Below are 25,869 nucleotides of genomic sequence, written 5' to 3'. Positions count from 1 at the left end.
CCTAATAGTTTCTTATATATGTACAAATTGATGTATCATAGCTATTCATAGAAATTATATAAAATCATGTGAAAACTGAGGGTTGAGAGAACCTTTAATAATCAACCAATTACAGTGAATATGAGCCCTGAAGACCTATAGCTTCTTCTGTAATTGAAATGTTTGGCAAAAGTCATTCAGTAGAAGCTACTCCATGATACAGCCAACAATCAACAAAGAAGAAAAATATCTGCAAAATTAAAAAAGTTTGTTATGGCTACCACCACTACACACCAAAGACTAAGTGGTTTATGCAACAGAAAGTTATTTTTTCACAGTTCTAGGGACCAAATTCAAGATGTAAGTATACTTATGTGAGGTCCTTTCTCTTGACTGTCTTCTCACTGTGTCTTCATAAGGTCTATTCTTCATGAGTGAACATCTCTTGAGTCAGTCAATGAATATTTCCCTCTTCTTATAAAGACACAAGTCAGACTGCATTAAGGTTTCCCAGTCTCAAAATGATCTCAACATAAATCAAATTGATCTCAACATAACAGTCCAATTTTGAAGAATCGGGGACAGATTTCAAAACAGAATAAGATAGACATAATGTATACCCTTATACTCATAAAACATATTTTTGTGTCTTCACGAAAAGTTCAATGAAAGAAACATCTGAAAGGCTTGCTTTCTATAACCAAATGATTTCATTATAAATATTCCCACAACCACATAGCATCCATTCAGTTAACTTCATTTTCATTAAATAGGAGAAACGTGTTAAGGTACAGCGAACTTTCAACAAATACTAATATCTTAGAGGAATTCAGACTCGCAAATGAATGATATCTTTTTAACAAACCATGGAACCCATTCAACAACCTCCGTGATACCATGGCTCCAGTTAACAGTATTTTTGGCCATGATGTTAATTCTGCAGGAGGGGGTCAGAAATTGAAATTGAATTAAAAACTAATATTACCCATTCAAAAGGTAATTCAAGTGCCAAAAATTTTAATGGGCATTTTTTGGGAGAATGTAGCAAAAGGTTAACAGAAGTCTTTGAAAACACTATCTGCTGGTTATAGCACACAAATTAGAAATTTTCAAACACTATGCAGTTTCCAGGTGGCAGCCACCTGGAAATTAAGTGTTCACAGTAGGTGAATAAAATATAAACATTTGGTATTTAGTAAGACATTTATCATAAACCATTTGAAACACATGAGAAATTTGAAACCAAAGATACATTTCAGCAGACTCATTTGGGTTACACCAAGAAAATGCTAGCTAAAAGCATATTGACAGAGATTTGGAAGCAGAAAGAGATGTACAAAACAAAGAAGAGATCAAACATTAGACATCAAAAATGCACTTGAAAAGTAAAACTATAAAATTAGAAAAAAAAACATAAAAATGGGTAACCAGTGACTCGATTCTGATAATATACTAAATGTCACCTTTATCTAGAATAAAATTCTAGAAGCAAATTCTATTTGCTTCAGTTCCAGGAAGAGTTGTCCTTGGTAAAGCAGTTCTTAAATAGTGTTGTAAGTCAGGCACCAGTTGCTCATGCTTATAATCCTAGCTATTCAGGAGGCTAAGATCTGAGGGTCACAGTTCAAAGTCATATAGGGCAGGCAAGTCTATGAGACTCATATCCAATTAATCACCAGAAAAAAAAAAAAAAGCAATGTGGCTCAAAATGATAGAGGGCTTGCTTTGAAGAAAACAGCTCAGAGACAGTGGCCAGCCCCTGAGTCACTGATTAAAAAACAAAACGAGTTTGACAAGAAATGTGCTTATTGCCTTATCTATGTAAGTGTAACCTCTCTCTATATCACCTTAGCAATAAAAAAGAAAGTAAGGAAAAAAAACTGCTGGGAACCAAAATTTTTCCTACGGAAAAGACAGAACACACTGAAATTTAGGTGATGTTCCCAAGAAGCACCAGGAAAAAACACAAAAGGGGTAAGTGACATTTATTTGCAAGATCTACAATGAAGAAAACCTGACAATATTCTAAGCCACAGGTGCTATTTCCTATATAGTTAAAAGGCAAAATCCACCAGTAGCTCTGAGATGCTGAAGGCTATAGAGGGACATGGTTAAGTGAAAGAAAGGCAATGAGTTTGTTTCTCTGATAAGTAAGAGATGATGTTATACGTGTAAGGGTTACGAATTCCACTTTGTGGCATATTATGACAGTGATTTCTATTTGAGATGAAGAGGAAATGACAAAAGTTGTTGGACACACAAATGTGGAACATAGAAGAAAAGTGTAGGGCATCGGAGGAAGGAAAATGAGAAAAGAGGGAAAGATAGTTGACACAGAAGTGGAATGTGAGTGAGGGAGAACAGAAATTATATGTACAATCAAGAACACAGTTCTGACATGGCCTACGCATGCTAAATGAATGAATAAAGGTGTAATAACTGTTTGATTAGCATACTGGTAGAACTAAGTTGAATAGGAAAGAATAAACCCACATGCTACAGCTATGATAACCCTCAATACAGGGCTACCTAGGTGATTATCAAAACTTACTTTCTTATTTTAATATAACCCATCCCCCAACAAAAAACAATACAAACTAAAATGAGTCAGTTTTGTTAGTTTTTACTCAATAAAGTGTTAGTAATGGAACACATTATTAGGAAGAAAACCTTCCTAGATAAGAGTTAATTAATTTTAACTGGTTAGACAAGAAACAGAAAAATGGATTCAACTCCTAGAAAATCATAAAAGAAATATTACAATAGTATACAGAAAGACAATAATGAGCCAAATATTTTTACTGAAACAGAACAGAAAAGCTGTAAGCCATTATTATTTTTTTTTAGAAAAGAAGCATTCCTAATGAAGTAGATTTTTGAAAATTGTCATATGGGTAAGCTCATTAGTTGCAATGAAAGTTCCCCCTGCTGATCCAGGAGTACCTAATGACCAGGATTTGTTATGTCTCAAAAACAAAGGTACTTTTTAATTCATGATAGCTCACTGAGGGGATTTCAATTCTGAATAACTTTAAAAATGATGATATATAAGTGCTATGAAATTCTCCAAAGCACACAGATTATTTCATCTAAGATATTACATTTAGTGTTCTAAAAATCTTATTCAATTAATTGGGTCATATCATCATTGAAAGAAGTTATTCCTAACAATCACCAACACTGTAATGAAAAATTCTCAGTGATGGTTTTTTTATTTCACATACAAAATTGGCTGCTCCCTGAGAAACAAATTAGTAATATATGCTGACCTGTACACATACACATGCCTCTGCTACAACAGATGGAAAAAGAAAGCCCACCAGGCCCTGCAAGGCCCCACTGGACATCAACCAGGAAAACAAACAAAAGAATCAAACTACCAAGCTACAACTCTGCAATATTTTAGGAAAGTCGTATATTTTGTAGAAAGCAAACAATCAGACTATTTTCCACAAAAGAACATTGTAATCAAATGAATTAAGATAAATATTTCAAAAACTTAATTTACAACTAAAACTGGTAGAAAATGAATTATACAATTAAAAATGCATCTCAAGATAAGAAGTAGATGAGGGTAGCACATTCTTGTATTTCCAGTGTAGGGAGGTAAAGGCAGGAGAATTGTGAGTTTTAAGCTAGCCTTGGCTACAAAGCAATAAGAAGATCTAATAGTAAACAAGTTTTTTAATTAGGTAAATAAAATAAAATTAGATTAAAATAAAATAAAAATAAAGACCTGTTGCACTAACTACTCAGGAGACTGAGATATGAAGATCACACTTCAAAACCGGTCAAGGAGTAGAGTCTGAGAGATTTTTCAATTGACTAAAAAAAGCCAGAAATGGATATGCAAGTGGTAGACCTCTAGCCTTGAGTACAAAAGCTCAGGGACAGTGCACAGGTTCAGAGTTCAATGATGAGGACTGTCAAAAAATGAAAAGCAAAGCAAAGAAAAAAGAAAAGAAAAGCATTTTCCAGTGTAATAATAGGCTTTAGAACTAGAATGCCAGGCCCAAAGAAACATAGGTCCCATGGTTTCCCATATTTGCAATATCTAGTATATGTCTGAGTCAAGCAGAAAAGGTCAGATAAGGTGATGTTAGGGAAATGAACCCTAAGATATGTATTCAAATATTTTTTTCTTTCATGTGATTGTTTCTAACACATTTATAAGATTATTTCTTTGTTGCTTTGTATGTCCCTCCCCCACGGTATAACCCCTGCTTTCACTGTATTTGATGTTGGTATAATTTGTGGAGGAGAATGGGAAAAACAAATTGTTTAAATAGGGATACAAGTGGACCCATTGCAACAATTAGATTACAAGTCATTATTTCAAAAACGAATTTTACAACTTTGGGGGAGGAAAGGGGAGCGGGGAGGATTGGTGGGGGACAGAGGGAGGATGGGAAAGGATGGGAAGGGGAAACAAAGGAGGAGGCTACAATGCTTGATAAGAAATGTACTCATTATCTTGCCCATGTAATTGTAACCCCTCTGTACAGTATTTTCACAATTAAAAAACAGAAATGAGATGCAACCAAAAAAAGAAAATTAACAGGCAAAGTATAAAATATTTTCCTTTAAGTAAACAAATTCCAATATTAAGAAAGAGATTATAAAAATATTGGGACAATATAAACTTCTGGTCAACACAAAAAGAATACATATATAATCATAATTTCAAATTGTTGCCTTTTAAAAAGTCATCATAAACTTGTATATAAGTTTTTTTCATAAAGTCATGGTGTGTGTGTGTGTGTGCCAATATCACTGGCCTTATACTCTTGGCATCCTCTTACCAATTCAACTGCACCTTTAAACTGTCTCCCTGAGTTTTTTTTGGGTCCAGTCATGGGCCTGAACTCTGGGCTGGGGCGCTGTCCCTCAGCTCTTCAGCTCAAGGCTAGCGCTCTACCACTTGAGCCACAGCGCCACTTCCGGCTCTTTTTCTTTTCGCTTATGTGGTGCTGAGGAATTGAACCCAGGGCCTCATGCATGCAAGGCAAGCACTCTACCCTGAGCCACCTTCCCAGCCCTGTCTCCTTGCTTTTTAATTGGATAATAGACTTTCTATCTCTCTTCGGCCCAGGTTACCTTCCAACCATGATCCTCTAGATCTTTCAAAAACAAAACAAAACAAAAAAACACCCTCATGTATTGAAATTTATTCTTTTTTAAAATATTACTTTAAATAGTGGCACAAAAACATTTCAATGAAACATTCCTTCCTTCTATTCTGAGTAGACATAATAGATATTAGCCATGAGTACATGGTAAAAATTTAAATTTTAAGGTGGTAGAATCTTAAATTTATATTTTAATTACACAATTAATATCCTATTATTTATGATTCTTTACAACCTGATCTAAGCCCAAGAGTAGGTGCTAGAATCAAGTAAAACATTTGGACATTGGAAGGACTAATTGAAACTCTGGCAATCTAGTCTCTTCTAGAACAATGAGAATATGTTCTACTTTACTTGCATTTAGAACTTGGACAATGGGAAGCCACTAATTCATGGCTATAAAGTGCTTATGAATGACATGGAATAAAAGGAACATTCATAAGAATGAGGTTAGGAGGCATCCATTAAAGTTAAACTACAAAACAGACTATGTATATATACAAAAGCCTCAGTATTTAACCAAATAGATTTTAAGCCTCTAAATACAATAACTCACAAAATATGTAATCTTAGCCATGCACCTGTGGCTCACATCAGTAATCCCAGCTACTCAGGCGGCTGAGATCTGAGGACGGCAGTTCAAAGCCAGACCAGGCAGGAAATGAGACTCTTATTATCTCCAGTAAACTATTAAGAAAAACCCAGAAGTGACACTGTGGCTCAAGTGGCAGAGTGCTAGCCATGAGCATAGAGAGGCTAAGGGACAGAGCCCAGGACAAGCATAAATAAATAAATAAATAAATAAATATCCTAAAATTTTCCATATTTGAAATGTATTATTCTGTACTCTGACAAAGTATTAGCTTTATGGAAACAAAAACATTATTTTATGCTGATTAGAACAGAAAATCAGAGCAATAAAATATTTTTGGTCTAGTAGAAGTACAAACCTTTACTAGCTTTGTCTAAATGCTCCAAATCATCCACAAAATTCAAGATATCAGGGTACTTCTCTTCACAGATTTCTACCAGGAAATGAAGCAATGTGGTTTTCTGATCTGCTGATTTTGTGTCCTTCAGCTATAATGAAGAGAGGGGAAAAAAAATCGAACCGTTAAAAGTATTGTAATAATGTATTTATTCATATGTTAATGTTAATACCGTATAAGAAATAAGATTTGAAATTAACCCTATTACTCCAAATAGGTAAGAAATAAGTTGTGAAGTTAGCCTTATTAGTTAAAAAGCTACTCGTACTTTATGTTTGGTCAGAAATATCAGCACTTGTAACAGGGAGAAATCGCTTCAGTCCAAACAGTGCATGATGTTTTATGGGAAAAATTTATGGTAAAACAACAAGAGGTTTTGTAAAGTATGTTTGAGTCTTTTTTCTAAATTAAAACTTTTGTGCACTTTTTTTATCAATTGTATACACATAGAAATTTTAATATACAAGTATACAGAAGTAATCTTTATGTCCTATATGCATACATGTACTTTATTTATGAGAACCAATAGAATAAATAAAATCCCACACACACATACACACCCCAAGCAGTTTTAAATTGCTCATGAATGATCTTCTTTCTCTTGAGAATCCATGCTCACAATTTAGAGGAATAAAAGAATCTTGGGACACTCATTTGTGAGTGCTTCACTCAATAAGTTAGTTCAGATTCTCCCCTAGGAGGTAGGTTGAATCAAATGGGAAAAAAAGAAAAAGAAACAGACTTGAAAACATTTGTGTTGACCCATTGTTATCTGAAGGGGCCATTGAATGCAATGGCAGGGCATGTGAAAAGGGAAGCAGACAACTTCATAATGAACAGTGAGTGGGTATGGAGGATGCTAGGTAGAAAGAGTTGTAAGAACACAAAGTAGGCTAAGTATGTGTTATGGTGAATGTAAGTGTGCACAGACATAGTGAAACTTCATAAGAATAAGAACAATAACAATGAAGAAACTTAAATATAATTTCAGTTCAAAGATTATCTGTTTATTTTTTTACTCTATTGCTGGTACTGGGGCTTTGAACTCAAGACCTGGGCACTGTCCCATAGCTTTACTGCTTACGATTAGTGCTGTACCACTTGAGCAATAGCTCCACTTCCAGATTTTTGCTGGCTAATTGGAGATAAGAGTCTTTTGGAATTTTCTGCTCCAGACAATTTTGAACTGCAATCCTTAGATCTCAGCCTCCTAGTTTATAAGCACGAGCCATCAATGACTGGTCAGAAGTTATTTTTTCATGTCTAGGACAGACAGCTGAAATTTTTCTGTCTTTCAGGTTTACAAATAATGATAAGAAGCCTGATGTACAAGTTGCCTTATCCCTATATTTCAATGACACTATCATTTTTAAGGGTGAAAGCCAGCTCAAAGGTAGCAGACTTTCACCAGTAAAAAAATTTAGCCTACAGGCTGTTTTCTGCTTTGTTTAAAAGCACCATTTAAAACAATCATAGCTATCTTTTTTTTTTCCATTACATCAGTGACTGCTTGGGGGTAGCTTCTACTATACACTCTGAGCACCCCTCTGTGACCACCCTCTACTCTTCTTCATGGTGCTCCTTTTATGAACAACTAAATAAGCAACTTGCATGCAATACAGTACCATCAACTAAGGCAAGCACTATCAACTTCCATAATTTGTAAAGCCTGAAAAAAATTTGCAAGAAAGATGTGTACTGGAGCCAAACAATCTGCAACTCAAGGATTATATAAAGGAATCTCTGTAATGAAACCACAAGCAACAGATCAATCTCAATCTTTGTTCATGAGCAACAAGACCTCAGAAGTCAAATTCCAAAAAACATTACAGTTTGTAGCATTTATCAATTTAATAAATAAATAAGTACCAAGATCCAAAAGAGACTGAGGTTTCTCAGAGACACTATAAGGCTAGTTCTAATTTAGGAAAGGAAATGTTATCATAGGCTATTACATTAAAATTATCACCTGATTAGCAAGCCATACTGGTGACAATTTAATATTTAAGAGGATAGCTGTTGAATAGTATATTAGAAGAAGTTGCCCATCATTCCAAAATCAGTATTTAATAATTGAGAGAGGACAAATTACTCAATCTTCCAAATGAATTTGAAAATCAACTTAATAAATTGGAAACACAGATGAGAAGCATTTTGTTGAGAAAGGATGGTGTCTTACTGTTTGCAGCTAAGTCTCAGGGCAAAGGTTTTTCATTCATGTGCTAATATTCTAAGGAAAAATTTTGTGATACTGCTAAGGTAGTCTTGTCTTGATTACTCTATTCTTTCCCTCTCTTTCCCAAAACACTTAAAAACTAGAGAATCTTTCCGAGACAAGGAAAGAACAAGAAAATATATTTAGCATGTATTTATTATATATATACATATGTATATATACATAGATACATATACTTTTTAAATAAAAACAAGCACATTGTATTTCTCTTTAAGCACTCATAATCAAAGGCTGATCTAGAACTAGCTTGGAAGCTAATGTAAACTTTATTGGTATGAGTAACTTAGGTACACTTTGTAATGCTAACTCTTGGAAAGAAAATTAAACTAAAATATTTGCTTTAAAGTTTTGTTAAGGTTAAATATGCTTTATGCTTGATAAGATTCCTTTTCAATTATTGTCAAGAGATCTGACTGATGAGTAATCATTACTGTTAAATAGAATTTCTTATTCATGTATTGTTTCTTTAAGGTGCATTAAAGTGGCATAAATGTCAAGGAAACAAAAAGATGGATGGAGTCGCTCCAACAACTCTCTTCATTCCAGACAAAATAATGTTAAAAGCAAATTTTGTAATAAATCATGGCCTAGTTGTCAAGTCTGGAGTAAAAGTCCCTTGTAGCTACAATGCAAGACTTTGAATTTTTTAAGATATTCAGCACAAATTTGGATGAGATTTTTAAAATACCCCATTGTTTTGGTCATAAGGAAGAAATGTCTTAATATAAAAACCAAATATTTGCTTGATCAGATCTTAATAATGACAAATCAGTAACTCTACTCCTATACATTCCTATAACCTAAATATGTATCAATACAGCATTGATTCTTCAGAACAGCATGACAAAATACCAAGAATGAGGTAACGGCCCCATGAAGAGTCTAGAGTTCCTCTATCTGTAACAGCAACACTAAGGAAGACAGCAGAAATGATTGTTTATTTAGGACTTAATATGAGACAAGAAATAGTCAAATAATGTAGCATAGGTTTAGTGCATAAAATACAGCATCTGTTTAATAAAGGAGAGAACAGATTTAAGAGAGATCCTGTAACTTACCCAGGATAATGTATCTCATACTTGGTGGAGTACAATCTGAACCCATTTCTTTATACAGACAAAGCTGTTACATAAAAATAACTATAAAATGCAGTTCTTATACATAAAACTTTTTTTAGTCTAGCTTTTTATTACTTCCCAAAGAAACAAAATTTTGAAAAACACAGTGGACAAAAGTGATAATAAAATAGATAAAGAGCATTAAAATGGAATTTAAAGTACTAATGTCCTAAAAGCCCTATTTCTAGCCCATAAAGTCTCTAAAAGCAGACAGCTATGCCTTCCGGTCATTTCTAATTCCACAAGTATAACATTCTTTCTATTATTATATCTACAAAATAAATAAAAAGGTCCCTAAATCATATCATTCAAACAAGTCTTCAGATATTACTAATAGATTACAGCTAACCAAAGTTATCTCCTCAATGAACTCACAGGGGTTTACTTTAATATCGTAGTTCAAATCTTTGGAAGTTTAAAGTGGATAGCTTATGCATTCAAGAGCATCTCTAAAAATATATTCAAGGTTTCCACAGGAAAATGGGCACAATAGATAAAGCTTTCTGCTATGTGTGTGCGTGTTATGTGCGTATGTATAATCACTGTGCTAATGAAGATCAAAACAGAAAGATTATCTCTTCAATATAAATGGTGGTGATATTAAATAATATGCTTATGCCACTGCTAATGACATTAGTACCTATCATACTAATGATGATTTCATAATAACTTGAAAGGCACAAAACCAATTGGTATCAGGTAACTGGCATAATAATAGAAATATTAGATAAATGAATTATGGTATTCACTGTTTGTCTTTGTATATGTGTGCCTGACTTAATTTTCACTTTACAGAGTACAAAATTTAAATGACCAAGAATATGCTTATAATATAGACTTCTATATTTGTAATAGATTGGTTTCTAGCATTAGCTCTTCTCTAAATTATATTTTGACATGTTTCTCTCCAGTTTTAATGAGCACAGAAATTTCTATAGGAAAAGTAATTTTGTATTTTAGTAAAACTTAGCTTATTACATTATCTATTGTATGCTCAATCGTCTGCTAATTTCTTCCTCATATTGAAAATGGGCCAATGTTCTGTATAAAAAGGACTATTATTTATCAGTTCCTTTTAATACTTAGAGTTTAGTAAATCTTCCACAAACAATAAGCAAATGGGGAAGAATTGGAATAAACAATTTACAAAGTAAGAAGATGGTGGCTCACGCCTGTAATCCTAACTACTCAAGAGGCTGAGATCTGAGGATCATGGTTCAAAGCCAGCCCGGGCAGGAAAGTCCGTGAGACTTATCTCCAATAAATCATAGCAAACCGGAAGTGGCGCTGTGGCTCAAGCGGTAGAGCTCTCCCCTTGAGCTGAAGAGCGCAGGGACAGTGCTCTTCAGAAAGAAGGAAAGAAGGCAGAAAGGAAGGAAGGAAGGAAGGGAAGGGAAGAAAAGAAGAGAAAAAGAAAGAAAGAAAGAAAGATAGAAAGAAAGAAAGAAAGAAAGAAAGAAAGAAAGAAAGAAAGAAAGAAAGAAAGAAAGAAAGAAAGAAAGAAAGAAAGGAAGGAAGGAAGGAAGGAAGAAGGAAAGGAAGGAAGAAAGAAGGAAAGAAAGAAAAAGGAAGGAAGGAAGGAAGGAAGGAAGGAAGGAAGGAAGGAAGGAAGGAAGGAAGGTGAAAATAGGAACATTCAGCAAAATACTAAGTTGTTGGATGATCAAAGTTATCAAATGATAAGATATATGTCACCAACTACATTGGCTCCACCAAGGAGAAACACTAATCCCACTAAATGAAAGCCTAGATCCAGTAAGAGTTGTGCTCTCCAATGCTATGAAGGCATAGGCAAAATAGGAATATCCCTCAAAAAGAATCTTAGTAATGTGTGTCAAAAATAATAATAAAAATATTTTTATTGGGTTTAATTTGAGAGAATTCACTGGAGTCCAATATTGTCCAAACAAAGCTATATAACTAAAATATGACTTCAAAGTCTCAAGTGAATAATAATTGCAACAATGCTTAGAATGTGAATCTGGAGCAGAAGAAACAGATTAATACAAACTTCTAATTCTACAAATTAGAACATTTATTTTAAATGGATTTTTTTTTTGCTTCTAAAATACACAAAGTTTTAGAACAAAGGTCCCAAATACCTTTCCTTCCATATAACCAAATTCTCTATCAACATTTTGCATTAGTGTGGTACAGTTCTTTAACACAATATGAGCAGACTATACTGTTAACTAGACTCCAGTTTTAATTAGGATCAAATTTTTTGCTCTATTATTCTATATTTTGACAAACAAAAAGAATAACATGTCTATCACTGCACTGGATGGATCTAATTACATTGTGGATCCATTATAACACTACACTGTAACAGTAGTGTCTCCATCTCCAAGAAACTGTGCCCTACCTATTCATTCTTCATTCTTCCTTCTCCTTGGAATGCTTGGTCTGTATAATTTTGTGTTTACGCAATATCACATATTTGGAATCATATGGTATAAATACTTTAATTCTGGTTTCTTTCACTTAGCAATGATTTAATCTTGTCTCATTTTTTAAGAGATCCCTTAAATCTTAAATAACATTCCATTGTACAGCCTATCTTGTTCACCTGTATACCTATTAAAGGTTTACCACCACTGTGAAACTTCAACAAAACTACAATCATGAATAAAACTGCTATGAGCATTTACATGCAGGCTTTTGTGTACATGTTTTCAACCATTTCATTAAATACCTAAGAGTGTGGTCACTAGCTGGTTTGTAAAATTTTATGCAGTTTTGCAATCACTAGCTTTCCAAGGGAATGCTACATTTTGCACTGCCACTAGGAATTATAAAGATTCCTATTCCAGCCCGGCACATCATGACATCAATAATCTGGTATAATCTATTAAGGTAACTATAGATGGGGCCAATGGCTAATATTTACCTGGCATTTTCTAGTTCCCAGAACATGTGATGTTGAATGCTACAGGGCTGAGAAAACCTCCACTTCCATTTTCTCTGATTCCTGCCTAAGATTGAGAATTAAATAGTATAAGGCAGATTAATAGGAGGGAGCACAAGTTTCATGTGTCACAGGTGCTCTCTTAAAGAAATGAAGCCCCAAGACAGCAGCTAAAGACAGTTACTCATATATTTAGTTGGACAAATGATAGACAGTTGTAAAGAAGTCACTAAATTATAAGGACAAGCTTAAGTCATGAGTTATCTTGAACAGGTTTGGACAGTATTCTGCTTCACTTTTCATCCTGGAACATAATGATATCCCATCTTTCTTATCCAAGTAGAGTATTCTTCACTTGGAAATGTCAGTTTCTGGTTTTAAGAAGTGGAACAGAGGTCGTTGTGATCTTTTCACACCAGCAGCTTAACAAGTATATTTAACTTGGTCAATATGCCAGAATAACACACTTTAACCCCTTCGGCATTATTTTAACAACTTACTATCCATTTGGAAGTCTTCTTGAGTGGGGTTTCTGCTTATGTTTGGGTCATTTTTTGTAAAGGGCTGTTTTCATTTAGTTGAATTTTAAGAGTGGTATTATTTTTCAGCCAACATTTTCTTCTATTTTGTGGATTATGCTTTGATTCACTTAAATTTTTCAACAATAAACATTAATGACACATAGGTCATCAAATTTTTCTCTCAGACTATGCTGTTAGTGTGATATTTTAAAAGTTCTTGACGGTCATCTTTAAAGTCACATAGATTTTCTGCACTCATGTCCTAAGAAACACAATTTTACATTTTATGGCTAGGGTTCATGATAAATTTTGAGTAAATTCTGTTAAAGACATAAGGTCTTTGCAAACATTCTTCTTTGTTCTAGTTTGCTTGGTTTTGGCACTTAAATGTTTGTGTTCCTGAATATTTCCTCAGGAATTCTTTGCACCTTTGTCCAAGATCAGTTGACCATGTTTATGGGATGCTGTTATTTGGCTCTCTGTTTCTATCCATTTCTCTCTCCTCTCTACCTCTTCTACCTTCCTCTTTCTCAGCCATCTCCACAGCTGCTGCAATACCACAATGTTTAGATGATGGTAGTCTTATACCAAGTCTTAAAGTCTTGAAGTAGTGTCAAAGTTCCAATTTAGGTCCTCTTGCTTAGTATTGCTTTTTTGTTATTATTTTATTTTAATTGTCAAGACGATGTACAGAGGGGTTACTGTAGGTCTTGCCTCTTCATATAAACTTGGAAATCACTGCCAATATTCACAAAACTTGGAAGGACTTTACATGGGACATTGTTGAATCTAAAGGTCAAGTGGAAAAAAATAGCACCTTAAAAATATTGGGACTCCATTATTGTACATGAATATTTTGTTAGTTCATTGTTAGATCTTTGTATTTTCCATTTAAGTTTTTATAATTTTCCTTATATAGATCTCATATGTGTTTTGTTAGAATAATGGCTATTTTGGGGTTTTAAGGAAGTGGCATGCATTGCTGTATATATATATACATATATATATACATATATATATGTATGTATATATATTTTTTTAACTTCATATTCCAATTGCTCATAGTGTAGACAAATTCAGTAGATTTTTTTAAAAGAACATGTCCTGAAACTTTGTGATATCTATTTAGAATTTCTAGGATGTTTACTGTCATTTTATTTAGTTTTTGTATAGAGAATATTTCTTCTATGCGCAAACACAGTTCCATACCTATAATTTCCTTTACCTGTCTTACTGCATTAGCTAGGACTTCCAATTACTATGTTAAACAGAAGAGATGAGCAGCGACATCCAATTCTTATTCCTGTTCCTATGGGAACAGTATCCATTCCATCATGGATCATCAAATTTGCAGACACTGAGTTACATAATATTCCTTTAATAATAATAGGATCCCTAAAAATAAGCACCTCTTTTTGATATGGAGAAACAGTACCTCCCTCAATTTTTTTTTGTTATGAGACCACATGAGCCATGCCTACAAATCCAAAGGGTTCATCCATCCATCCTTCCTTCCTTCCTTCCATTGTCCCTCCCTCCCTGCCTTCCTTCCTTCCATTGTCCCTCCCTCCCTGCCTTCCTTCCTTCTTTCCTTTCCTTTCCTTTCCTCCTTATTTCCTTCTTTTGTTTTTCTTATTTCAGATTGCATTTGGTCATATATTACTAGTTTACTAAGGCAGAAAATTACTGACTTTGGATCTTTCTTTTTATGTAACATGTGCACTTGATGCAATAAATTATTTTCATTTCATACAACAAATACTGATATTTGGTAATTTGATTTTAGTAATCATCAGCACTGGGTGACACTAATTTTAAATTAAATATTTGCAGTTCAGGACTGAAGTAAATACAAGAATTGAAAAACTTTACACTTCAAGGACACTAGAATATCTATTTCTGTTCTATCTCAAGTGAAAATTTTCAGGAAAACAAAACAGCAAAAATCTACGTCAACTGGTAATTATTCAGAATTTTTGAAATATCAGTGGATTTGTTATGTATCTCCCAATGCTGGAACTATAATTCAAAGCCACATTTGTATCCACTTCATCATACTCCAAGAAAAAAATATCCCCCAAGTAAAATGCTCACAATCACTATGTATTAATGATATGAAACATGTAGCGTGTTTTGCATCTTACTCATTTATAAAATGTAAAAGAAGAGACTGAAGTAAATGAGACAGGAGGTGGGACTAATCATGGGTGTAGCCTCTGATGGGCAGTAGCCTCCTATAACAATGGTGTTGAAGTGGTTTCTTCTGAGACTGAGTATTTGGGCAAAAATTAGTTTGACAGAGCAGAAAGCTTGTGATCAAAGACTGTTATCAACGTTGTGATCAAAGATGATAGTACATAGGCCTATGTCTGACAAATTTACTCTTTTAGATTCTATTCAAAGAATAACTTTAATTTACAATGCTTTAAAAATAGGGTAAAAAGGTGATACAGAAAAAATTTCTTTTAAAAAAAAGCTAAATAAATCCAGTTAAACATTTCTTGGAAAATGCGATCAACTAAATGTGTCAATGAATAAGTCAAAGGAGGTTAAGCATTCTAAGTAGTTTCACATTGCTTTAGAAACCAGGATCTCTCTGATTTAATTGGATGTATGTAAAATAAGAATGGCATTTGTTATTTGCATATTTTTGGCCCATGACTGCTTTATTTTTAAAGGATGCCAAAGTGTACTTGTAAGTTTTTGCCAATCTGATAAAAAAAAAAAAGAAAATTCTTGTAAAACACACAATGAGTACAGATGGAACAAAGGAATGGTTGGCAGAGACCTTTCTTTAAAATAACTTCATAGAATAAAAGGGGTACATGAAAATAAAAATCAAAATTTCACAAAAATTATAAAGTTAGCCAGAATGATTGTAATAGGTATATAAAATAGAAAGCATTCATGAAAAGCAGAAGTAATGTCTCCTGCTTTAGAGTCATTAAAATTGTCCCTGTACACAGAGGGGTTTCAACTAGGACTCAGGACAAAGGCCTTCAACTTATTTCCCTTTCACTCTGCGTCAGAAATCCACATTCTTCCTCAAAATTTTCATTTTCAAAACAGTGTTCAGACTGGCATGAGAGAAAAGCAGCAGTTTAGGGAAAATGTTTTCTCAACTTATCCATAAGTTGTTTATATTTTTTTGGTTAGGGTTGTTTAGTTTCCCTTCCTTTACATTTGTTGTTTGGTTGGTTCCAAATAATCAATCAGAAATTTTCAATTTTTAATTAATTAAGTATGGTATATGGTATAAAATGATTCTCAGTTTAGACTGAGTATTAAAATCACCTAAGGGAGCTAGCTCATTTTAAAATAACACTAATAGGGATCCAAATTCATACATTCTGAATTAATTGAACTCATAAAGTAGCTATGGTATTAGTATTTTTGAAGAGAACTCCAGGGTGCAAATGACTGTGATCTAAGAAACAAGTGTTCATTTTGTAAAAACCACTCATTAAGTTTAGCAGAGATATTAAAACAAGAGGAAATGGAATGTTTTTATTGTAGATTATTACCATCACAGGTTTGGTGAAGTTACCTGGAATAATCTGTGGTTATAAAAGAATTACTCAGAAGGTAACACAAAAAAACTCTGCATTAAAAAAAAATGTAGAAATAAATCAATCTTGCCTGCCACCCCTCATCCTCTTTCCACTTGCTTCCCAGCACCCCATTACAGTGGATCTTTTGATGACTTCAACTTTGAGAGGAAGCGTACTAATATTCTGCAGACAACAGCAGGTGTTCTACAAGTGACAATATAGGAAAGTTTAAAGTGGGTCAACCGTTACTTGTTTCTACAATTTTCTTAATATTAGCATTTACAAAAATTAGTTATATTTACTATTCTTCAAATTTTGTTTATTTCTTTAATATACAAAGTTATCTAACTAGGAAAAACATCTATATGAATCTATACAAAATGATTTTTAATTACAAATTACTCTTCTCAATAGAGATCAGTAAACCTTAGTATACATTTGTATACTTGTGAAGATTTGTAACTTTTTGGTCAAAATTATTTTGTATACTTGAATGTGATCCTGAACTTCTGATATCTGAGTCTAGAATGCAGATCTACTTGGAGATGAAAAAAAATCTCCCCAGAAAGTCCTCCTTAAGAAATACTTCCAACACTAACCAGGTAACATACTTTTTACAGATAAGCATTTTGATCAGACAAGTATCTGTCAACTGCTAACTGGATTTCTAAGAATATGGATTCACATTTTAGCAATAAGTCTCTGTATATTTGTGTATATGTGTGCATGTGTATATATATGTATATTTTGCACATATATATGTATATATATGTGTGTGTGTGTGCAAAATTGCAAAGGCCGATTATATAGTTTTCATTCAAAGTACTATCTTTGGAGAATTTCGTGAGTGACAAGTACTCCTCCATTTATATTATTAGGTTTATCCTTTTAAAAAGTCAAGCCATCAGAAAGAAAAGTCATTCACAGCATTTAACCTAAACTAGGAGCAGCATTACTGTCACTATAAAGTATATTTTATCAAGAGGCATATCATGGCATACAAAGCCTTTACAAGGCCTTCAATATATATTTTATGGGATATGGGAAGAAAGGGATGACTATAGCCAAAAGATTCAAATAAAATGATTTGTCCAGTGTTACTTAAAAGAATACTGCTCAACACATTTGTCTTTGAAAAAAAATCCATGTGCAAATTTTTGGGGATGTTCAGCTTTACCTAAAGAGAAAAATACACTATTTGTAGCAGAAAGTTTCAAGAAAACATTTACACCATACTGTGACCACAAGAAAAATCTCACATCTGTATATCAACTTTAATTCTTACATCTTGTGAAAAAAATTGAAGTTTATCTTATATCATATTTTCCTGTGTATTTATTTGTTGTAAATACTTTAGATCTTTGAGATAAGAGGAAATTAATAATTCATTTCTCTCTTAATTCAGAGAAAATATGGTTAGTTATCTTGATTACAAATGTAAAGAAAACCTAAGATAGCTATAAAATTATACTATTATATACATGGAGCTTAGGATTAATATACTTATTTCTGGGCAATACAACACCAAGAATTTAAAGTTTCCATGCATTTTTTTCTTACTTAAGTTTAACTTGTAAAGGTCATTTAACAGTAAGGATTTCAGATAGAGAATGATTAATATCATATAATTACTCAGCATGCTTTTATCAGATTAAAATACTTCCCTGATTTTCTACTGTCAAATAAATATGGAATTCCTTTGTAGGGGATTATCAACAAACCAAATGCTTTATATGCAGTGTGAAAAATTCAATCACAATTGTCAAAGATCAAGCTGGGTACTTCTGATAACAAACACGATGAGATATCTTGTTCAAAATATGCTTTCAACTTGACGTGTAGTCTAATAAAAATATGAGCTTGTAGTATTTATTTTGTTTCTGGCACAACAGAAGGCTCCTACAAGAGATGATCAAAATACCCATATCATTGAATAAAAATATAGTCAGCTCTTTATATGGAGACAGATTAACTGATTTGTAAAGGAATAACAGCATGTATTGCATTTGTATAGAAATTTTAAATTACTATGCATCGGCAGTGGTATCTCAATGAGAGTAAGTCTATTTTCAATACAAAATAAATATGGCACTCTACACTGTGTATATTGCAACAAGTTCATTCATTCAGTAGCTATGTATTGAGTATTTATTTACTATGTAACAAGCACTATTTTAAGCTATTCTACCTCATTAATCAGACTCAGTCTTCTGTCAACAGCTCTCTGAAGTGAAGGCATGAAATAGGGCAAGCAGCCAACTTTGGTGGGCAACTATATTTCCATAATGTAAAACTAAAGTGAAACAGACACTTTCGCTAGGAAATAACCCCTTGTAGATTTCAGGTGTGCACTTAGCTTCACCCACACCTTATTCCTCATCTTCCTTTTGACTCTTTAGTTTTCCTTCTCAGGGAAAGGTTAGACTTCGAAGTCTAACTTAACTCTTCCTTCAGACTCTGTAATAATCACCCACGAGCAAGTCCCCAAATGTTGAATTTGCATATTTCTCTCCATCTTCTCTAGCATCCTATCTCAAATGTCACTACTACACTTTACCTTGGGACTCCATCACCTCAAAATGCAGAGATTGTTACACGGTACACATACAAATGTTTACTAAAGTATTGTACAGGGAAGCTTAAAAAAGATCTCCTTTAGGTAAACAAAGGAAGAAAACATCATCAAATTCTGATCTAATTCCCTTTCGAGCCATCACTTCACACATGTAAGCAGCTATACCGACCTATCAGTTGGCTAAGCTAGAAACAGAAATTATAGTTGATAAAGACTATCTTCCATATTTATCTTCTAACATCAATTTCCTCTCACACTCTTCATCCTGTATTTCAGGTCAGCAAGCCATGGAGTGTCTCCCCACCTTAACTCTCAAACCCAGGGCTGACCTATAAAACTTTCTGCAGTGGTAGAAATGAGCTATGTCTATGTTGACAAATCAGATACTGAAAACATAGCATGCAGCAGCAGCAAGTATGACTAATAAAATTTTAACTTTATTTAAATTTTAATTAAGTTTAAATAGCCATATATGTTTAATGACAACAGTACCTGACAGCACAGCTTGGCTTACTTGCACATCAACTATAGGATTATCTTCCAACCAAGCATCAGATCACATTACCTACTTTGTAGTATAATATGTCTTTAAACAATCAACAAACCTAGGATGCCATTCACAGCTGCTAAACATCTACACCACTTTCCAACCCCATCCTGTGCCATATAATGCCAAAGATACTAGATCACTCAAGGGACTCACACATGCCACACCATAAGCCTTCAAGCAAACTTCTTTCTCTTGTGTACAATGGCTTTTTCTCTGTGATATTCCTAGTCCTCACTGAACATCTCTAGAAAACTAATTGCCCAATAGAAGCTAAACTAGTCTCTCCAGCCTAACTCAACATTTTGAAGACAGCTCCACTGAAAGACTCAATCATAATTCGTAGTTTACATGTAGAAAATGTGAGCTCCACATATGCCATGTAAATATTAATCACTACATTAACGCGATGATATGGTAAAGCATCTGCCACAGTATGGCTTCTAAGTAAGTACTTAATGGATATGCATTCTATATTATGTTTCAGGAACTATGTCACCACAAAGGGAACTTGACCAAATACAGAGTTCAATAAACACAGGAGAAGAAAAAGATTGAAATTGAAGAAGGGAAAACTCAGAAGGCACAGATATGAATGAAAGTCTTGGATAGGAAAACTGTTAGAAAATTCATGTAATCACCAGAGAAATAGCTATTCATAAACCATAGCTAAAACCAAACTTTTATTTTCACCTTCCTATATAACAGGCAATGGCAATAATCAAATTTCTTAATCAGAGTGCAGAAGTAAGGTTAAGTATAAGAGAAAGTGTTTTTCTGAGGTGTATCTGAGAGAATTTACTGTTAACAGATCAATAAAGCATGGTCCAGTCATTGTTAAAGAGTTCTGTTATAAAAAACACGGAAAATATTGGTTTCAAGTAAATTCAATCTGTGGAAAATCCCAGAAGGTTTAAAAAAAAACTACAAATGTACTCAATTTTCATATCCTCTAAAACTATAGTGAGAAACCTTTTATACTCATCAATGTCATTGGAAGAATAGTTAGTCCTAATAGAATTATTTCCCTGTCCTATACAAAGCATTCTTCTTCTCCTTCTAGTCTTAAAAGACAATGCAGAGAAATATTTAATTAAAGATAAAAAATGTAGACAATCCTAAGCAAAATTCAATATATATAATCATTTGCAGATTTCTGAACTAAACAAATATACCTTAAACAATATTTTAATGTTCTGTTTTGTTGCTTTGAGAAAGCACAGGTTTACGAAATAATTTTGTTATTAAACAACTGAAGGATTTGCAGATCAGAGAAAATTAATATTTGGATTTAGTTCAGAGGTTGAGTAAATTAGCTCAGTTCACTCTGGGTTTGAGTTCATGGTTCAGTTCAAGTTCTTGATAATGAGCACATCAAAATAAAAAAAATTCAATAATGTAATCAGGGCTGACATTTAAGAGCAAGTGTTCAGGCAAATACGTGTTTTAAGAAAAACAAACTCACTTTACAGAGAGAACTAAGGTTAAATCCGAAGGTTTGAGCATTCCGGGAGCCAGCATTCATGTAGTTTCCCATTAGCAACACAAGTTCCAGCAACTTGCTAAAGCTTTTGCTCTTCTTTATCTCTTCACAGGCACTACTGACAGCCATGATGTCAGGTTTGATGTTGTTCACCTGCTCTTCAAACTGAAGCTTAAAGAGAATAGCAGTGAGCCGTGGCCGTAGTCTCTTCACATTGCTCATCTGATTGAAAAGAAAATAGCAGATTTCCTTTAAAATGCATGGTATACTTTAGTACGGTACGATTGCAAGTAATCTGGGATGATTTATTGGTATGACAGATCCGAAGAAGCAATATGTCCCCTGAAACTGATGGCAGGAAGAGAGAAGAGAGTTGTGCTTATTTCTGTAAGGAATCCAGAGTCATCCCTCAAAAACACAAAATTAACAATTTAGATGTGCAATGAAAAGAAAGCTTTAATGAAACAGTGATGTCTAATTAAGTAATATAGTAAACATGATTTTTTAAAAAGGCTGAATTTTAAAAATGTAACAGGATACATAGGCAACAAATTACAAAGCATTCATATCATGATCTTAAATCAACTCTGTTCAGTATTGAAATTCACGAGGTCATGTTTAAAACATATTCAAGAAAGGTCTAAAAAAGGTTTGTTTTCTTCAAATAGGAATTGCTGTCCTCAGAAGCCCTGCTGACTAACAGTATGTGTTAGATAGAGGGAGAGTAAATAGGTCCCAATTTGTGCTAAATTGACTTTCTTCAGAAACACAGAGAGTAGAATGACTCCTGACACATACTAAATTAGCAGAATCAGAGTGAGAAAACATGGGAGTAGCAGGAGAATGAGGTGGTACAAAGCCACATGTCTATCACATGCCATGTAAGTCCTGGTTGGGAATTCTGTATTTCTCTTCTGGGGATGTGGGTAACTGTCTATTTCAGAAAGAACAAAAGGGCTTTGTACAAATGTATAAAAATAGAATAATGATAATTGTGAAGAATTGTTTAAAAAGGGTAAGACGATGGGAAAAGAAAGTATTACAGGGAGATGATTTGATCAAAAACATTATATATATATATATATATATATATGCATAGAAATAAATTATATATTGTAGTATCTGCAGTTATTTCTCTTTTTCCTTAGGTTTATTCCCTTTTGTTGCTTTTTTAAAGTTTCTGTACATTTTGCCTTGTATATTTATCTGATTTGGGCAGGGGAAAGGGAAGCACAGAAATTGTGGGACAAAGGATGAACCAATTCAGCAGTGATACTCACTAGAAACTATGTTGGAAAGGAACTATACAACTGGAGGTAAAAGGGGACAGAAGGGAAAAAAGTAGGAGAAAATCAGGGAGGGGATGACCCTGTTCAGAAAAAAGTATACTCATGACCTTACTCATTTAATCACCTTCACAATAAATTTTAAATAAAATGTACATGACAATATAAAAAAGAAAGATATTACAATGAATCTCTATAATAAAGGGTAAGGGCTAAAACATAACATTTGTTCTATGAACACAGGGGAGGGAATGACCACTTAGAAGTATACATAAAGCACACTGACTGTAACTACATATGAATTCCTCCACTGCAAGGAATTTAATGAATTTATTATTTGAGACTTAAATCACATGGATGGAAATATAATAGTTAAATTGTTGAAGTTATGCAAGGAAATATCTGATATAGTTTGAGGCAAGGATGGACACAAACAGTGAATAGACTCGTTCTTATTGTTCACTAACCCAAAAGAAAAAGCTAAAGTACAATGTTATTTGTAGAGTGTCAAATATGATGAAAAAAATCAGGTACAGAATTGTATTTGCTCATGGTATAATACTTATTATTTTCAACAACATACAGCTAAGGGAGTAGGTCAGTGTTAGAATGTTTGCCTAACATTCATAAGGGTTTGGGTTCAAATACTTATTACTGAGGGCAAAACAAACAAACAAACCCAGAGCAAAATAAAATAAACAAAAGTTATTTGACACCTTTAAGAAAAATAGGACCTAGCCAACTCATCTAACAAAACTGAGCAATGAAGAATAAACTTTGAGTAGACACTTCTGAGAAAATGGCTTCAAATAGACTGAATCATTACAGGGACTCAAGCATTTCTTTGGCAAATAATTTAAATATCCAATTTATACCTAGCATTTTCCTCAGCTACATGGCATATGTTAATGTTCACATAAGCAAGATACTAAGAAGTCTAATAACACAGAAGTTAGTAAGAATTCATAAGATACTTTACTGTTCTCAATTCCTTGGCTTCAAAGAATGATTTTAAATTCCCTTATCCACGAATTTCTTTTCTTCCACAGAAGAGTAAAAGGACTGCAAACACAACAAAGACTTAATATAATGTTTCATAGAATAAGTCTATGATATTCTTAACAGGGGATCACAATAGCCAAATTTCTAAGAGCACAGGACTATATAATAAAACATATTAAAATGAACTCCAAGAATTGGAAACAAGAGGTTTTTATTATGTCCTGTATGCAGTTATTTCTTTTGTTGTTATTGTTGTTGTTTCAGTTTTCTGTGCCTTTTGTCTTATATGTATGTATATCTGATCTATGGAAGGAAACAGCAGGACAAAGGATGAACTAATGCAACAATAATAGTCACTATTTCCACTATGTTGGAAATGAACTATACAAGTTGGGAAGGGGTAAGAGGGAAGGGTAAGTAGGAGAAAATGAAAGAGGGGATAACAGTATTTAAAAAGAAATGTACTCCTTACTTATATAACTGTAACCCCCCATTCATAACCTTTACAATAATAATATATAAAAACAAGTTTCATAAACTATAAGCAATGTAAAATGATGAAAGACAAGGATGACACTATTAGAAAGTAAATTCTTACTGGACATGAGTTGATCCTTTAAGGCACTTAGTACACAAAGCAGGGTAAAGCAGTTTAATTCTCATAAACTCATTTAATTCTCTGAAAATATGCATCAAAATAAATTTGCATCTGTGGGCACTGGTTTCATCCATAAACTTTACAAATGGCAAATGTCTATATGCTACATTGGTAACATGAGTAACACTTTGACAGTTAATATGTCCTTTGGAATCATACATACGAAAAAAAATGTTTTCATGTCCTTCATAAAATTATAGCCATTCACAAGCTACTCTATTTTCACCTAGAGCCCTCATTCAAGATTATGAACTACTTGGCATTTCACAATAAACACAAGTAAGAATCCTCTAGTTTCCCATGCCACATCTTAGTATTACAAAACATTATTATCTAACATATATTAATGTACTGTTTCATGCACACAGAGGAGAAAAAAATTGCTTAAATGCCTACATTATACCACCCCAAAATATGTTCAAACACTCCTGCTGACAAGCTAACCATATGCAGCTAACATAAAGTAATTAATTTTCCTAGAAAAATATAACCCAGATTTGTATGAGTAATGAGTCTATCTGGCACTAGGGACAGGTACCTTGGAAAGATAAAGTCTATGATGTAATATGAAACAAAGTACTATAAGTTCATAAAAATCCCTGACAAAGCAAAGTCAGCAAAGGTAACCTAGAAACAGAGCTTTGAGTGAAACATTTTTCATTGTATGTCCTTTTCATGTGGTTCTTACTTCCAACCTTCAATAAATTAGTGTTTTGACTAATATTAAATAAATGTATTTTAAACAAAACTACTGAGCTGGAATGACTTGACAGGTCATCTGGAACTTATTCCTGTCCTTAGTTTCCTCATTAGTGGTACAATTCTCCCCTAGGTCCAATGGTTGCCCTTCACAAGGAAAAAAAAATTCAACTACACCTAATGTTCATGATTGTTCATGATCTACATTTTTTGATCTATCATAAGAGAATGGTATGGGCTAGGCAGCTGGATCAGTGGTAGAGTGCTTGCCTTGCATGCATGAGGCCCTAGGTTCCTTCCTCAGCACCACATAAAGAGAAAAAGCTGAAAGAGGTGCTGTGGCTCAAGTAATGGAGCGCTAGCCTTGAGCTGAAGAGCTCAGAAACAGTGCCCAGGCCCAGGGGGGTGGGGGGGGGTGGGCGAGCTTAAAAATCTCATACTGAAATCAAATTTCATTTCCTCAGATGGAAGCATAGGTTAAAAAGGGAAAAAAATGCCTATGTTTGAAAAATATCTCATTACCTCACTTCTATCCATATTTTGCTTTGTGTTCCATTCTCAAGAAGTCTAGAAACCTGCTTGGCTGCCAAAGTCTAAACTAAATGCAGAAATCAAGACCAATGGTACTTGAATACTATTCCAAGGACAACAGAAATTTATTTTTAATAAAGAGTGAAGGTTATAGTAAAAACTAGTAATTAGAATGATAGAAGGTAGAATTTCATTTCTATAGAGGAATCTTGTCAGTTTATTGTTATGAAATGTTATTAATATAAACTCATAACCCCAAATTTATGACCATCAGTTATAATCTGAAGATCAATCTGAAAAAGTGAAAACACTTGTGTCCTTATTATTATTGTTTTTGGGGGGTAGTTGTAGGGCTTGAACTCTGGGCCTGGGCGCTGTCCCTGAGCTCTTCAGCTCAAGGCAAGTGCTCTACCAATTAAGGCACAGCACCACTTCTGGTGTTCTGGTGGCTAATTGGAGACAAGAATTTCACGGACTTTCCGGTTTGGGCTGGCTTTGAATCACAATCCTAAAATCTCAGCCTCCTAACTGGATAGGACGTGAGCCATTGGTGCCCAGCTGTCCTTACTATTTTTGAAGGCACATATCAGTGGTTCTCACACCTTTCCCATACTACCAACCACAGACATGCCAGAATGAATGAGGAAAGTTTAAAAG

The 25,869-nt window shown here is 33.7% G+C and overlaps 1 protein-coding gene across 1 annotated transcript in view; it reads right to left on the bottom strand.

Annotated features, from left to right (window-relative positions):
• The window catches only part of Diaph3 (diaphanous-related formin 3), a 450,644-nt gene that overhangs the window by 174,335 nt on the left and 250,440 nt on the right, over positions 1 to 25,869 (bottom strand). The window contains exons 21-22 of the mRNA XM_013010947.1: positions 21,019 to 21,258; positions 6,059 to 6,188 (exon numbers count right to left, since the gene is read on the bottom strand). Of these exons, the coding sequence (XP_012866401.1) occupies positions 6,059 to 6,188; positions 21,019 to 21,258 (370 nt within the window). The remainder of the gene's footprint in view (positions 1 to 6,058; positions 6,189 to 21,018; positions 21,259 to 25,869) is intronic.

The sequence above is a fragment of the Dipodomys ordii genome, unplaced genomic scaffold (assembly GCF_000151885.1).
Source record: "Dipodomys ordii isolate 6190 unplaced genomic scaffold, Dord_2.0 Scaffold1, whole genome shotgun sequence".
Taxonomy (NCBI): Eukaryota; Metazoa; Chordata; class Mammalia; order Rodentia; family Heteromyidae; genus Dipodomys; species Dipodomys ordii.
The sequence above is the reverse complement of the archived record's forward strand: the minus strand, read 5'-3'. Positions and strand labels throughout refer to the sequence as shown.